This window comes from Spea bombifrons, chromosome 2, assembly GCF_027358695.1.
Source record: "Spea bombifrons isolate aSpeBom1 chromosome 2, aSpeBom1.2.pri, whole genome shotgun sequence".
Taxonomy (NCBI): Eukaryota; Metazoa; Chordata; class Amphibia; order Anura; family Pelobatidae; genus Spea; species Spea bombifrons.
This window is the reverse complement of record NC_071088.1, coordinates 127,798,255-127,812,397: the sequence shown is the minus strand read 5'-3', so window position 1 is coordinate 127,812,397 and position 14,143 is coordinate 127,798,255. Positions and strand designations below refer to the sequence as shown.

The window sequence follows — 14,143 nt, the reverse complement described above, 5'->3', positions numbered from 1 at the left end:
TTTCTTTGTTAAGCAAACCTCCGAAAAAAAATCCCAGGGCTCAGCTTGATCGCTCTCTGGAACGGTCACAAGCGCCATATTGGAATGCAGCATGTCTTTTCCCAAGATGGCAGCGCCCTTCTGGTCAAAACCAACGACAGTAAAAAGGTAACAAGAGGGTACTGTGATCTGCCATGCAGGACAATCAAGCCCTGAAAATCTAAAAGAATGAAAATATTAAACAATTTTAAAGAATTAATAACAATGCAGCAACATTTAAAAATGTTAAAAACCATGACATCAGAAGGGGAAACATCTAGTTCCCAGAAAATGGAAAGTAAAAAATATATATATTATATAAAAAACCCAATATATAACATGTGGGTTCACTAAATTAAAGAGAATAAAATTAGAGTTAAACACAAGAACCACAAAAATGTTAACAGCCTCTGTCCAGAAGGGCACAAAAAATAAAAACATCCTGGTCCTTAAAATTGGATAGGTAGAAGCAGTGCCACGTGGCAGCCTGCATTAAGGTGTTCTGTAGCCTATTAAAGACAGTTGTGCATCCTTTTTAGACAAGAAATCACTACAAAAAGCACAGTAATGCTTCTTTCACTTCTACCTGTGTGTATTTCTTGTAACCATTGCTGCGTGTGTCCTCTTAGGTTATAAGCTTCTATGGCCGTAAAAGATAATTAGTAGTATAGTTCCAGTGAAACCACTGAAGATTTCCGATCTATGCTGCTGTTTAACAAACTTTTATTTTTTAATGCAAGCCACAGTGAGCCTTTTTAAAATTATAAAAAGTACATCGGTAGGCGTGAACATTTGCATTATTTGGAATAAATTAGAAGTTATTTCTGTCCCTAGGAAGTCTTGTTTACTAACTGAACTGAGAGCAAACAGAGAAGTATATGCTGCAAACATAGCAAAGGCTATTGAGAACATCAAGGAAAAGAAAAAAGACTTGGAAACAAAAGCTGTATTTGCAAAATCATTACTAGAGTCACCATCATTGACTACGTATTGTTATCTGGATCAGGTCAGTATTCAGTTCTTTCTCTGTTTGTTTTTTTTAAATTCCCATCAATGTATATGCTTTTTTAAGCAGATATATCTTCCAGCTTTCAGTCCACCTATGCTGAGTTTAGTGATGTGCGCATGTGCAGTAGACCCAGTAGTTGCTGCTTGTAAAAATCTCAGACTCGTATTTTCTGCTGCATTTAAAATTTAAAATATTAACTTTCCTAGCAACCTTTTGGTAAATAAAATATATTTAAGTGCACTAAAAAAAATTAAATTTTGAAATGGTTCAATATTTCATTGAGGCTCCACACTTTTATTTTTAGTCACATATATTCAAAACTGTTTTGATACTTATCTGAAAAAATGTTTTGTTTTTTTTCTCCCTTTTAGTGCACTTAAATGTTTGGGGTTTTTTTTAAGATATTTTGTATATATTTTATTTTATACTTTTTACTATTAGCAAATTTAGAAATTGATATTTCACTCTCTTGCCAATCATACATTTTTTAAAGGATTCATTTTCTGTACTTATATTTATTTATTTTTTAATAATACAAAAATAATAGACCAATTGCCCAGTGTATTGGTGGACAAATTTTGAACGTTTCTGAATTTTGTGAAGTATAAGCCGTTTTCTAGAAAATTCTTTCGCCTACAATCCGAAGGTTTCGGATGCAAGTTTGACTCTTTTTTTTAACTTACGATAAAAATATGATCAAAATCTTGCTGCCTTCATCAGGTTTTAAAGATTTAAAAATAAATCTAAATTCAAAAGACATTCAACTTTCGAAGAAAAAAAAATCATTTGCAGCCAACTTTATTGTTTACAAATTCCATATATAAAAATCAAATGTCATTTTATCAATATTTAGAAATTGTTTAACGCTGCCAATAATTGAAACTTGCTTCATTATCTTGATTAAGTAACTATGCAAAACTTCAGAACTCTAGGTGGCTAGGAAGTGAGTAAAAAAAATGATTAAAAAATTTGGACCAGACAAATGAAGTTAAAAAAAGTGTGTAATAATAAAAACTTACAGGTGGAACTGTATACCCGTCAAGTGTCTCTCGCGCTAGAGGTCCCCGTGCCAAGATGATGCAGCGTGGAAAGTCTAGCTTTTCACAAGTAAACACTCATTGGGGATTCATTCAGAATTAACAGATTTGTGCATTCAGTGACAAGGTTAACTATGTGTACATCAATTTGCTGTCTTTTTTTGTTTTGAATGTATTTTGTATGTTCTGTAGGATTTTAAACATATTGATATGTGTTGTATTTGTTTTCTTAAGATTGTTGCTGACTTGAAAGTTACCTTTGAAAATGATTGTTTGGTACCTGATACTCTAAAGTTATGTTCTCATGTAAGGTAAGCAGTTTAAACATAGTCACTTTTTTATATATATATACATATAATTTTCATAAGTTTTCTCTCCTTTACTAATAATACAATTTCATACAGCTGGCAAACAGCCATATTTGTCACTGATATATTAAGAGCATTATAGACCAAATAATACATTACAATAATGAAACATTTTTGGAACGTTTTACTGTGAAAATATATTAATGTGTCTTGAATTTTTTTTTTTTAATACATGCACCGAATACCCCCCCCCCCTGCAAAAGTACATCTTTTTGGAGATAAGACAAGCCAGGATATTTCACTAGGAGCATCATTTGGTCACCAATTAGTGGCAAAGGGAGCCATGACATTTTCTTAGTATTGTTTGTACAGATTACATGTAACTGCATCTATTTTATTTTCTGGTGGGAACAGGGTGGCTATGCCATAGGCCACTCTGCCCCCCCCCCCCCCAAAAAAAAACTTGCCTCCCAGACTCCCTGTTGTCTAATGGGTGAACGTCTGCGCTATGCGTGTAGACAAACCTCTACTGCCGGCTCTATATATATATATATATATATATATATATATATAACCATGCACGTCAATGGAGCCCAGCTTTCTAATCACAATGTGAAAAACAAATGTGGTAACATTTAAAAATAATTATGTAATTATGTCACCATCAGGGAAACCATCCAGTCCCAATAAAATAAACATTTTAAAACTATTTTATTTTTGAGCAAGTGCTCAAATTAGTGCTGTATCTATGGAAAGAGTTAAAATACTAGCATTTCAAATACCCAAGGGTTGTCTACAAAAAAAAAAGTTTTTTTTATGGGGTAAATTGGAGTCAAAGATGTCCCAAATAAGGCATAGGCACAGACTGACCAAAATGGCGTTTTTATGCGATGCGCGCAGAAAACCTCCACTACTGCTCTTTACTTCCGCCGGGGCTTCTATGATGGAGCACCTGCGTCACATGACCTTCAAGCATCAGCGAAAGAGCCGGCCAGCAGCGGAGGTTCACCAGTCTGGGCGGGCAGAGTGGCATATAGGGAGGTATAAGGCATATCTGGGGGGGCAGAGTAGCATATAGGGAGGTATAAGGCATATCTGGGGCAGAGTGGCGTATAGCAGGGCTTGACAAATTTGTTTTAAATCTAGGAACCAGCTAAAAAAGTTAGGAGTTAGGCTAAAAAAAACTTTTTTTGCCCCAGCCCTCAGTCTCGCACTTTGCCCCAGCCCTCAGTCTCGCACTTTGCCCCAGCCCTCAGTCTAAGGCATGTAGGGGGCAGAGTGGCATATCAGGGAGGCAGAGTGGCATATAGGAGGTATAAGGCATATCTAGGCAGAGTGGTAAGCTTGGGGTCATGTGTGCATAACTGGGGGGGCGGGTTGGCAAATAAAAGGAAATCAAAACAAGAAATGCATTTTTCTCAATCAGTTTTTATTAAAATCATCAGTTTACATATGAATTAAAGCCTTCTTTGAGAAATATTGTGTTTGGATTTTTGCACCTTTAAAATATAGCTTTTGTTATTATGTCAGTAAAATAAGAAGGGAATTGGGGAAATGCCATTGTGATAGAGATAAAAGGGTTAATGACACGTTAATGTCAATTTTAAGTTTTTTTTTTATTATTTTGATGTTTTTAACACCCAGTTTGTTCATTACATTATTTTAAATAAATAAAAAAAATTGTATATATTTCTTTAATGCGATTAATCGAAAAAATTATCGGCCAACTAATATATTATGAAAATAATCGTTCGTTGCAGCGCTAGAAATAGTGCATGGAATGGGTTAAAATACCAGCATTTGGAATTCCTTGGGGTGTCTAGTTTTCAACAAATATATGATTTGATAGGGGTAAATTGCTATTGCTGGTTTCAAAGATGTCCCAAATAGCACATGGGGGAATAATTACCTGATTTGGAAAAAATGGCTTTAAAAATAGCCAAACGCTACTTGTGCTTATTCTCCTATAACTTGCAAAAAAACGTTGGGTATTTCTAAACTCAGAAAAAATAAACACAAGACACCACACCACAAAAGTGTTAAAACAGCCTTGGTCACGAAGGGTACAAAAAAAAAACAGCCTGGTCCTTAAGGATTAAAGTCAATATGTTCATTTGTTTTGTATGCATTGTAGTTCAGTGTGTGTGACCCCCCCATTGTCAGTTTTACAGCGTACTTTTTATATATGTATATATGTAAAAACATTTTTGTTAAATCCTTAGGTTTAACATTAACAATGATATTGTTAAAGTATTTGAGGAAATTGGAGAAATCTGCAGTGGTAAATTTGCAAAGTAAGTATGTTTTTCCTTGTTTCACATCTTGGCTGACTCATAGGCTCTATAATGCAGTTAAGGTTGGGTAATACTAATTACAGTAGTCTTACTACCTCTTTCTATAACTGTATTTTTTTCTTTGCTTTTTTTGCTTTCACACAGCGAAAATATTGTTTTGTCCATTGACAACAGTCAATGCCACCATGACTTGCCAGAGACCAGAAAGTCTAAGAAAGAAAAAACCTTCAAATCTGAAAGTGGGATTGTACAAGAATTCAAAGCTGAACAAGCACATCTCCTATGTTCTGAAGCAAAGCACACCGCTTTTCAAGAATTGGGATCATCAGCATCGCAAAACTTAGTTGCATTTGTAACTCATTCCTTATCTGATCCGGATGTCATAATCGAAGAAATAATAGAGGAGCATGATGATGATCAAGCATGTAAGTGTGTTGATAATTTAGCAAAGCTGCGTTCATACAAGGCTTTTGCTTGTCACTGTGTGTCTCCCCTTTGTCTACCATACTACATGAATTTCAACAAGAGCATTTGAGAGACTGCTATGCGAGAAGTGTTCTTAACAATTTTCTTTGTAAGCTGGGGTTTAAACTTTTGTAGCTTGATCTTCTTGTGTTGTGGGTTTGCCAAAACTTGTAAAGATCTTAAACAGTTAAGTAGTCTCAATGTTTTAATCCCCAGCAAAAGATGAAAGTCAATCTTTTGGAAAAGAATTGCGCTGGAAATGTGAGCATGTTATGCGTGAGCTCAAGAAAGGTAAATTTCAGAATTATTTTAATGTAATTTCTTTGTTTCCTTTTACTGGTACTTATCAAACCTATTTAACCTGCACCTTCATCCTACAAGCTAGCTCTATATTCCTCTACAGCTGATCTTCTTCACCAAACACTTACCCGCTATCAGGCTTTTCTGTGGCCTCAAATACTAGAACTAGTTATAAAAAAAAAAATATATATATATATATATATATATATATATATATATCATGGAATAACAGTCACTTAATGACATGACATTAAACAAGCTGTTAAAACAGTCTTCTTAAAGGGTTACTATTTTAGAGAAACTGTTTTAATAGAAAAAAGTCTGTTAATGTCATGTATTTCATATGTAGTAGTTTATCCTTTTTCAATTCAGTCATATGTACCTCACGTCTGTTTTTAATATGCTCAAGTTTAGTTGCTTAATGTTATTTTTTAGAAGCCTGGAGTGATAAACAAAGGAGTAGAAAATGTAGTCAAAAAAGGCCTAGCCACAGTCTGTCATTTGGACAAAAAAGAGGTAAGAACATTGATTTATTATTTTTTTTTTTGTAACGTACGTATTTGTGATTTAAAGGTAGTTTCACCTTCTATGTCAATGATTTTCATTTTATTGATGCGTTTGAGTAAGTGACTTGGAGTTGTTTCTTGTTACACACGAGATGCTTGGAATCTACAAAGACACAAAAGCGATCGCTAATCCGATTTAAAGAAAATAAGTACAAACAAATAATACTAAAATAATAATAATAAAGGAAAATAAAAAGTGGAGTAAAGTTCGGGAGAAAAAAGCTTTGGCACACCCGTATATTCTTATAACCATATATTTTATATATAAATTTAATGTACATGCTTTTTTCCTTAAGGAGTAAATGTTTGCTTTTATTTGCAGACCTTCAAGAAAATGTATATCTCACCCACGTGATCAATCCTTGCAATTTCTTTGTTCACCGGCTTTCAGAAAAAAAACACTTTATAATGTTTGAAAGAATGCTGGGCTTGTCAAGCAACACCTCCAGTCCTTGTTCTCCTAATGATATCCTGGTCCTTGGTAATTACTTTATTATTATTATTATTATTATTATTATAAGGTTTTTCTTGAGGTAGAGGGGAAAACATGTTTCAGCTTGAGTGTCACTCACGCAAGATTATTGTGCTTGGCAAAGTGGGCTAGAATAGGAAGATGGGGACGTACATCATAATTAAGGTAGCTTACAGTCGCTATATACGTTTACTATACATGTACTATATTTGCACATAGTTTTTCATTACCACATTCTGTTTCATCGGTGCATTGAAGGGGGGCCTGGATTTTCATATAGCTTATATTATAGGCATATGTAGATCTGGGTGGGCATTTTTTGTTTTTAGAGCATGCATTCCCGTTGTATTAAATTTTGGGGATTCTGTGTTGTTGTTAGGCTTTGTTGTAGTGGGTCTGGAAATACCCACAAAAGGTGTAACGATACTGTATGCCATCAAATTCATTATATCCTGTACAGGGCAGAATTCTTCGCTTGGATTTCTCAATGAGGGGATGGTTTTTCAAAAGCGAGAAAAAAATAAATAAAGCCAAATAGCTTCTTAGCCCTTTCAGGACCAGGGTTATTTTCTTATGTTTGCGCTACAGGACCAGAGACGTTTTTATATTTTTGTTATGTTATCGCCTCACCTTTCCAATGGTATACAGCTTGAAAAAAAAAAAGAATAAAAAAATAAAAACGTGAAAAAAATTATTTGGGGGCTCTATTTATATGCCTTTATAGACCCCCAAATTAAATTATCTAAACATAAACTAGTTTAACTAAAAAAAAAGTTTTAAGTATTCTAGCTAAATGATCACTGTGGCAGCCAATGTTACCACAGTGATCATATAGCTATGAAAAGTCACATTCCCTTTTTAAAAATGGCGGATACTACATTTTTATCTCTTTGATCATGGGGTTAAATTTAGCCAATGGTAGAGGGAGGCAAATTTGAAATCCTAATGAACTGGAAATGAACTACAAATATTAAAATCAGCCATTTAGCATGTGTGGCAAGTGAGTAACCATCTCATCCCTGGAGCTCCTTGCATTTTTCCTGTAAAATATTTTTTTTCTCCATTTACCATCATTTCTTTGGGATTGTAAGGGGGAAAGAATGGTGTGTGTGCGCTTCTGTGAGTGAATGTATGGAAAGTATGGTGTGTGCTTCTGCAAGTGAATGGAGATGAAAGGCGTGTGAATGGTCAGTAATTAGGGTGAAGCCTTGACGTGGCATTACTGCTCACGTAGGAAGTTAAATTATGGCACAAAAAGTACACATTTGCAAAAACTACACCCCTTGGTGCATCAAATGGGGGGGCTGCATGTGTTTATAATACAAACCTGGAGTGTGCAATACATTATTCAAGGGTGGGTTCTTAAGTTCTGGAACTGACTATAATTAACCCTTTTGTGGGAATTGTTAATTTTATTTTTTGCACCCTTTGTGACAATGGTTGTTTTAATTTTTCTGCGGGGCTCGCGTTTAGCTGTAATTTTCTTCACCGTTTACTGAACCCACACAAGTTATATATTGGGGTTTTTTCAGGACAAGAAAGGCTTTGTTTAGATGTCATTATTTTCATTGTATCATATAATTTACTATAAAAAAAAATATATAATATGGTGAACAATTGAGAGAGAAATCTTTTGCTCATCTGTAAAAGCCAATGAAAAAGCCTGCTAAATAGATATTTGCCCTGAGTTTGAAAATACCCAATGTTTTTATGTTTTTTCTGCACGTTATGGGGCAATAAGTTCAAGTATCGTGATGCAGCCATTTTCCTATAATCTGTTATATGACACATTCCCTCCCCAGTTTAACCCTGAAATTACAACTGATGTATTTTGGACGAAAGGGAAAGGCCCAGCTCCTATAGTTTTTTAACTAGACATGTTATTAATACAAGAATAGCAACATAAAATGGGAGCTCTAGCCAATATAGTAGCCAATGTTTTGGTCCCCAGAAATGGCAAGGTGCATGTTCCTTATGTGAGTTACAAACTTATTTCAATTATCTCCTCATTAAAATGTTTCTGCAGGTGAAATAATTGCATTTAAAAGTACAGAGCAGAATTCATGGTGTCGTGGAAAGATAACCGAATTGATCCCTTTGGAAAGCAAATATGTAGGAAAGCCTTATGGGCCAACAAAATATAAAATTGAAGATGTATCTCTGATGACAGTATTCTTGCTCGACTATGGAACGTCAGAAGTTTTTATTGCGTCAAGGTATGATTTGCCATAATATGTATCAGTTGGGTCAAGGTGATGGAGATAACACTAACCTGGAGCTCGCAAAAACTTGTCAATATTTCACAAATTCTTAAACCATTCAGTACCAAGTGCCATATTTGTTTTGCCATTCTCACCATATGTTGCTTTAACCCCTTCAGTCCCAGGGGGGTTTGGTACCTCAAAGCCTGGAGCATTTTTTGCGGTATGCGGGTTCAGCGATTTATTCTTCTTTCTTGTGAATAATGTACTAGGGCTGCAACAACTAATCGATAAAATCGATAATAATCGATAATGAAATTCGTTGGCAACGAATTTCATTATCGATTAGTTGAATCGATTATTATCGATTTATAAAATGAGGGTTTTTTCAGAGCGAACGCTCTGAAAAATACCCCTCATTATATAATCCGTTTGAGTGACTCACAGCAGCAGCTCCTACTTACCAGTCCCTCCCTGTAATCACTGTGACAACTGGCCCCGCCCCTTCCTTCTCCAGGCCAGAACCACATGGCTGTGACACTCATCTAACTGTAAGTATAACATTACTATTTGGGCTACTGAAAGTTAGGGGAGGTGGGGGTTAATTTAGGGGCAGTTATGGTTAATGGGGTGTTTAGGGTTAATTTAGGGGCAGTTATGGTTAATGGGGTGTTTAGGGTTAATTTAGGGACAGTTATGGTTAGTAGGGTGTTTAGGGGCAGCCATGGTTAAATGGGTGTTTAGGGTTAATTCAGGCGCAGTTATGGTTAATAGGGTGTTTAGGGTTAATTTAGGAGCAGCTGTGGTTAATGGGGTGTTTGGGGTTAATTTGTGGCAGTTGTGGTTAATGGTGTGTTTAGGGTTAATTTAGGGGATGCTGTGGTTGATGGGGTCTTTAGGGTTAATTTAGGGGATGCTGTGGTTAATGGGGTGTTTAGGGTTAATTTAGGGGCAGTTATGGTTAATGGGGAGTTTAGGGTTAATTTAGGGGAATCTAAATCCTGGGGGCAGTGAAGTGACATATCTGGGGGTATAAGGCTATACAGTATATAAGGCATATGTGGGGAGGGCAGTGTGGCATGTCTGGGGAGGACGGAGTGGTGTATCAGGGTGTATAAGGCATATCTGAGGGTAGAGTGGAGTGGCATATCTGGGGGTAGGCAGCGTGGAGTGGCATATGTGGGAGGCAGCGTGGCATATGTGGGGCCACAGTGGCATATCTAGGGGTAGAGTGGAGTGGCAAATGTGGGGAGGGCAGGGTGGCATGTCTGAGGAGGATGTAGTGGTGTTTCAGGGGGTATAAGGCATATCAGGCACAGTGGCATGTGGGAGTAGAGTGGAGTGACATATGTGGGAGGCAGTGTGGAGTGGCATATGTGGGAGGCAGCGTGGCGTGGCATATGTGGGAGGTGGCATATGTGGGAGGCAGCGTGGAGTGGCAGATGTGGGAGGCAGCGTGGCGTGGCAGATGTGGGAGGCCGCGTGGCGTGGCAGATGTGGGAGGTGGCGTGGCATATGTGGGAGGTGGCGTGGCATATGTGGGAGGCAGCGTGGGGTGGCATATGTGGGATGCAGCGTGGAGTGGTATATACGGGAGGCAGCGTGGAGTGGTATATGCGGGAGGCAGCGTGGAGTGGTATATGTGGGAGGCAGCGTGGAGTGGTATATGTGGGAGGCAGCATGGTATATGTGGGAGGCAGCGTGGAGTGGCAGATGTGGGAGGCCGCGTGGAGTGGCAGATGTGGGAGGCCGCGTGGAGTGGCAGATGTGGGAGGCCGCGTGGCGTGGGAGGCGGCGTGGCATATGTGGGAGGCAGCGTGGCGTGGCATATGTGGGAGGCAGCGTGGGGTGGCATATGTGGAGTGGTATATGCGGGAGGCAGCGTGGAGTGGTATATGCGGGAGGCAGCGTGGAGTGGTATATGTGGGAGGCAGCGTGGAGTGGTATATGTGGGAGGTAGTGTGGAGTGGTATATGTGGGAGGCAGCGTGGAGTGGTATATGTGGGAGGTAGTGTGGAGTGGTATATGTGGGAGGCAGCGTGGAGTGGTATATGCGGGAGGCAGCGTGGAGTGGTATATGCGGGAGGCAGCGTGGAGTGGTATATGTGGGAGGCAGCGTGGTATATGTGGGAGGCAGCGTGGAGTGGTATATGTGGGAGGCAGCGTGGAGTGGTATATGTGGGAGGCAGCGTGGCGTGGTATATGTGGGAGGCAGCGTGGAGTGGTATATGTGGGAGGCAGCGTGGAGTGGTATATGTGGGAGGCAGCGTGGAGTGGTATATGTGGGAGGCAGCGTGGAGTGGTATATGTGGGAGGCAGCGTGGAGTGGTATATGCGGGAGGCAGCGTGGAGTGGTATATGCGGGAGGCAGCGTGGAGTGGTATATGCGGGAGGCAGCGTGGAGTGGTATATGCGGGAGGCAGCGTGGAGTGGTATATGTGGGGAGGCAGCGTGGCGTGGTATATGTGGGAGGCAGCGTGGCGTGGTATATGTGGGAGGCAGCGTGGAGTGGTATATGCGGGAGGCAGCGTGGAGTGGTATATGTGGGAGGCAGCGTGGAGTGGTATATATGGGAGGCAGCGTGGCAAGCCTGGGCTCAAATGTGTATAAATTTGGGGGGCGGGTTGGGAAATAAAGACAAGAAATGTATTTTAGCAAAGTTTTTTTTTTTTATTCTGCTGTTTGTATTTAACATCATTTGTTTAGTAAATTATTTTAAATAAATGAAAAATTTACATTCATTTTTTTTTATCCGATTTAATCGATTAATCGAAAAAATAATCGGCCAACTAATCGATTATTAAAATAATCATTAGTTGCAGCCCTATAATGTACCCATGTAAACTATATATTGTTTTTTCAAGTAGAGATAGAGCTTTCTTTTGATACCATAGTTAGATGATTAGCTGAAAATTTAGGATGAGAAATTTAGTAAAAACTAGCGAAAATGTGAAGAAAAAAACTACTTAATTTTCATTTTAAAATGATGGAAATCCCCTCCAAGCTTATCAATGCACGTGTCCTGATTTCAGAAATACTTAATTTCTATAGAATTTCCATATTTTCCCAGCACCATGCTGTGAGGATGGTTTTCATTGGCAGGGACTGGAAAACTGGTCAGGATTGAAGGCATGATGGATGGTAATAAATACAGGGAAATTCTTGAAAGAAAGCTTTTTCAGTCTTACAGAGATTTGAGACCGGGACAGAGGTTCACCTCTTAGCAAGACAATGACCCTAAGCATACTGCTAAAGCACCACTCACATAGTTTTAAGGGGAATTAAGTCTTGGAATGGCCTAGTCAAATCCCAGGCCCCAATCCAACTGAGAATCTGTGGTATGATTTAAAGATTGCTCCAGCAGAGCCCATCCAACTTGGAGGAGCTAGAGCAATTATGCCTTAACAAATCACAGTGGCTAGATATGCCAAGCTGTAATTGTAAGGTGTCTCTACAAAGTATTGCCTACAAAGTATTGCCTTTGTTGAGGGGGAGGATAGTTATGCACAATTGTTTTCTTATTTCTTGTTTCACATTAACCAAATATTTTGCATCTTCAAAGTGGTACCGATGTTGAGTAAATCAAATGATACAGTCAACCAACCCATTTTAATTCCATGTTGTAATGTAGGAAAAATGCCAAGGGGGATGAATATTTTTGCAAAGCGCTGTAGTGTACTGTTTTTAATACTAATGGTTTGGAGGTGGGTTTTTTTTTTTTTGTTTTTTTTTTTACAAGATCACACTTTATGGCAATAATGTACTGCTTGCCTTGACTTCACCTGAGTCATCTATCCCCGAGAGATAGGGATCTCTATTTATATTGCACTATGTGTATGTCTGTTATATGTTATGGATGCCAGTGTTGTCCCAGTGAAATCACTGAGCTACCTATATAGTTTATTTTTATATAATTTCATCTCCCTGCACTGATCACACTTTGCTTTTCTGATTGCAATGTGTGCAATCAGCCAGATCCTTCAGAGTCCTTGCTGCAGGTGTCAGCATTCTTGTTATAACGCTATGTTATAGCTTGTTACTTCATACCTACTCTGTTAGCAGGAATCACGCAATGCTGGCTTCTGCTGATGGGATAGTCCAGACAGCCTGATCTCCCATGCAGAGGCACAGAGATATATTTCCGACACTGGAAAAAATGCCGGACGTAACAGTATGTCCTAATGGACATTTTGCTTTAACTTTTTTTTTATGTTCCCGTACGTCCATAGGGTAGCTAAGCGGTTAATTGCAGAAATTCTCCTTCGTGTCTCTATTAATAGTTTTTGTTTCCCTTTTAAGGTTTGCTGGAGCACATATTAGCAAAAATGAGAATGCGTCTGTTTGTCACACTTTAACGAACGACTTCTGTCAGATTTTGAGAAAGTTGCATCCGGATTCAGAGCTGAGTCGCATGCCTCCATTTGCTCTTCAGTGCTCACTAGTGGACATTGTCCCTCAAAATTCAGTAAGTTTTTCTCATCAGTCATATTCAGTTGGGTACTGAATACTAATTTAACATATACCAGCAAGTGTACAATGTGAATTCAAAATGATCCATTGAAAAGCTTGCTCCTGGATCCATTGTGTACGTGCTTTTACCTCAATTCACCAACTTTAGCGTTTGCTCACTCTGAACTACAAAAAACTGTGAAGGTTGATGTTTCTATAGTAAATCATTAGTGTATTTTCATCTATTAAGAAGTGTTAGTAGTTATATATAACTTTAATGTTGTGTTGCCTACATGGGTAATTGCAGTTTATTCTTTTTCATTAGGATGAATGCTGGACTAAGGAGGCCAAAGATGAATTTATCAAGATGGCAAAAAAGAAATGTGTTACAATGAAGGTCTTCAGAGAGGAGGACAACAAGTTCATTGTGGATTTGAGAAAACCTCCTACAAACAAAACTAGTAGTGGTATGCCTGTCTCGCTGCGAGATGCGTTGGTTTTTCTGGAGCTAGCCAGGTGAATCATCTTTTCTAAGCTGTGAATAAGGATTTATCTGTATGTTTATTTTGTGTGTATGACCTGTGCAGAGAGAGAGAGATGCTTCTGTATCATGTTATGTGCAGCATGAGATGAACGAAAACACATGGCATATTACACCATGTCGTGATTTATTTAACAGAAGTAAAGCCAAAACGGAGAAGCCATATGTGAAAAACTAAGTACACTGATGATTCTTTAGCTTGTAGAACCACCTTTAGTAACAATAACTTGAAGTAATCATTTTCTGTGTGACCTTATCATGTGTGTATGTATACAAATATGCATAAGTGTGTGTGTATATATATGTATATATATATATTAGGGCTGAAACAACTAATCGATAAAATCGATAATAATCGATAATGAAAATCGTTGTCAACGAATTTCATCATCGATTAATCGGATCGATTTTTATCGATTATAAAAAGAGGTTTTTTTCAGAGCAAATGCTCTGAAAAACTCCTCTCCTTATATAATCCGACCT

General features: G+C 38.1%; 1 protein-coding gene across 1 annotated transcript in view; it reads left to right on the top strand.

The window, feature by feature from the left end:
* Window positions 1-14,143, top strand: part of RNF17 (ring finger protein 17) — a 53,430-nt gene that overhangs the window by 5,195 nt on the left and 34,092 nt on the right. The window contains exons 4-14 of the mRNA XM_053456082.1: window positions 853-1,024; window positions 2,299-2,375; window positions 4,595-4,666; window positions 4,811-5,091; window positions 5,348-5,422; window positions 5,867-5,947; window positions 6,320-6,478; window positions 8,496-8,685; window positions 12,022-12,142; window positions 12,923-13,135; window positions 13,445-13,635. Coding sequence (XP_053312057.1) covers window positions 853-1,024; window positions 2,299-2,375; window positions 4,595-4,666; window positions 4,811-5,091; window positions 5,348-5,422; window positions 5,867-5,947; window positions 6,320-6,478; window positions 8,496-8,685; window positions 12,022-12,142; window positions 12,923-13,135; window positions 13,445-13,635 — 1,632 coding nt within the window. The remainder of the gene's footprint in view (window positions 1-852; window positions 1,025-2,298; window positions 2,376-4,594; window positions 4,667-4,810; window positions 5,092-5,347; window positions 5,423-5,866; window positions 5,948-6,319; window positions 6,479-8,495; window positions 8,686-12,021; window positions 12,143-12,922; window positions 13,136-13,444; window positions 13,636-14,143) is intronic.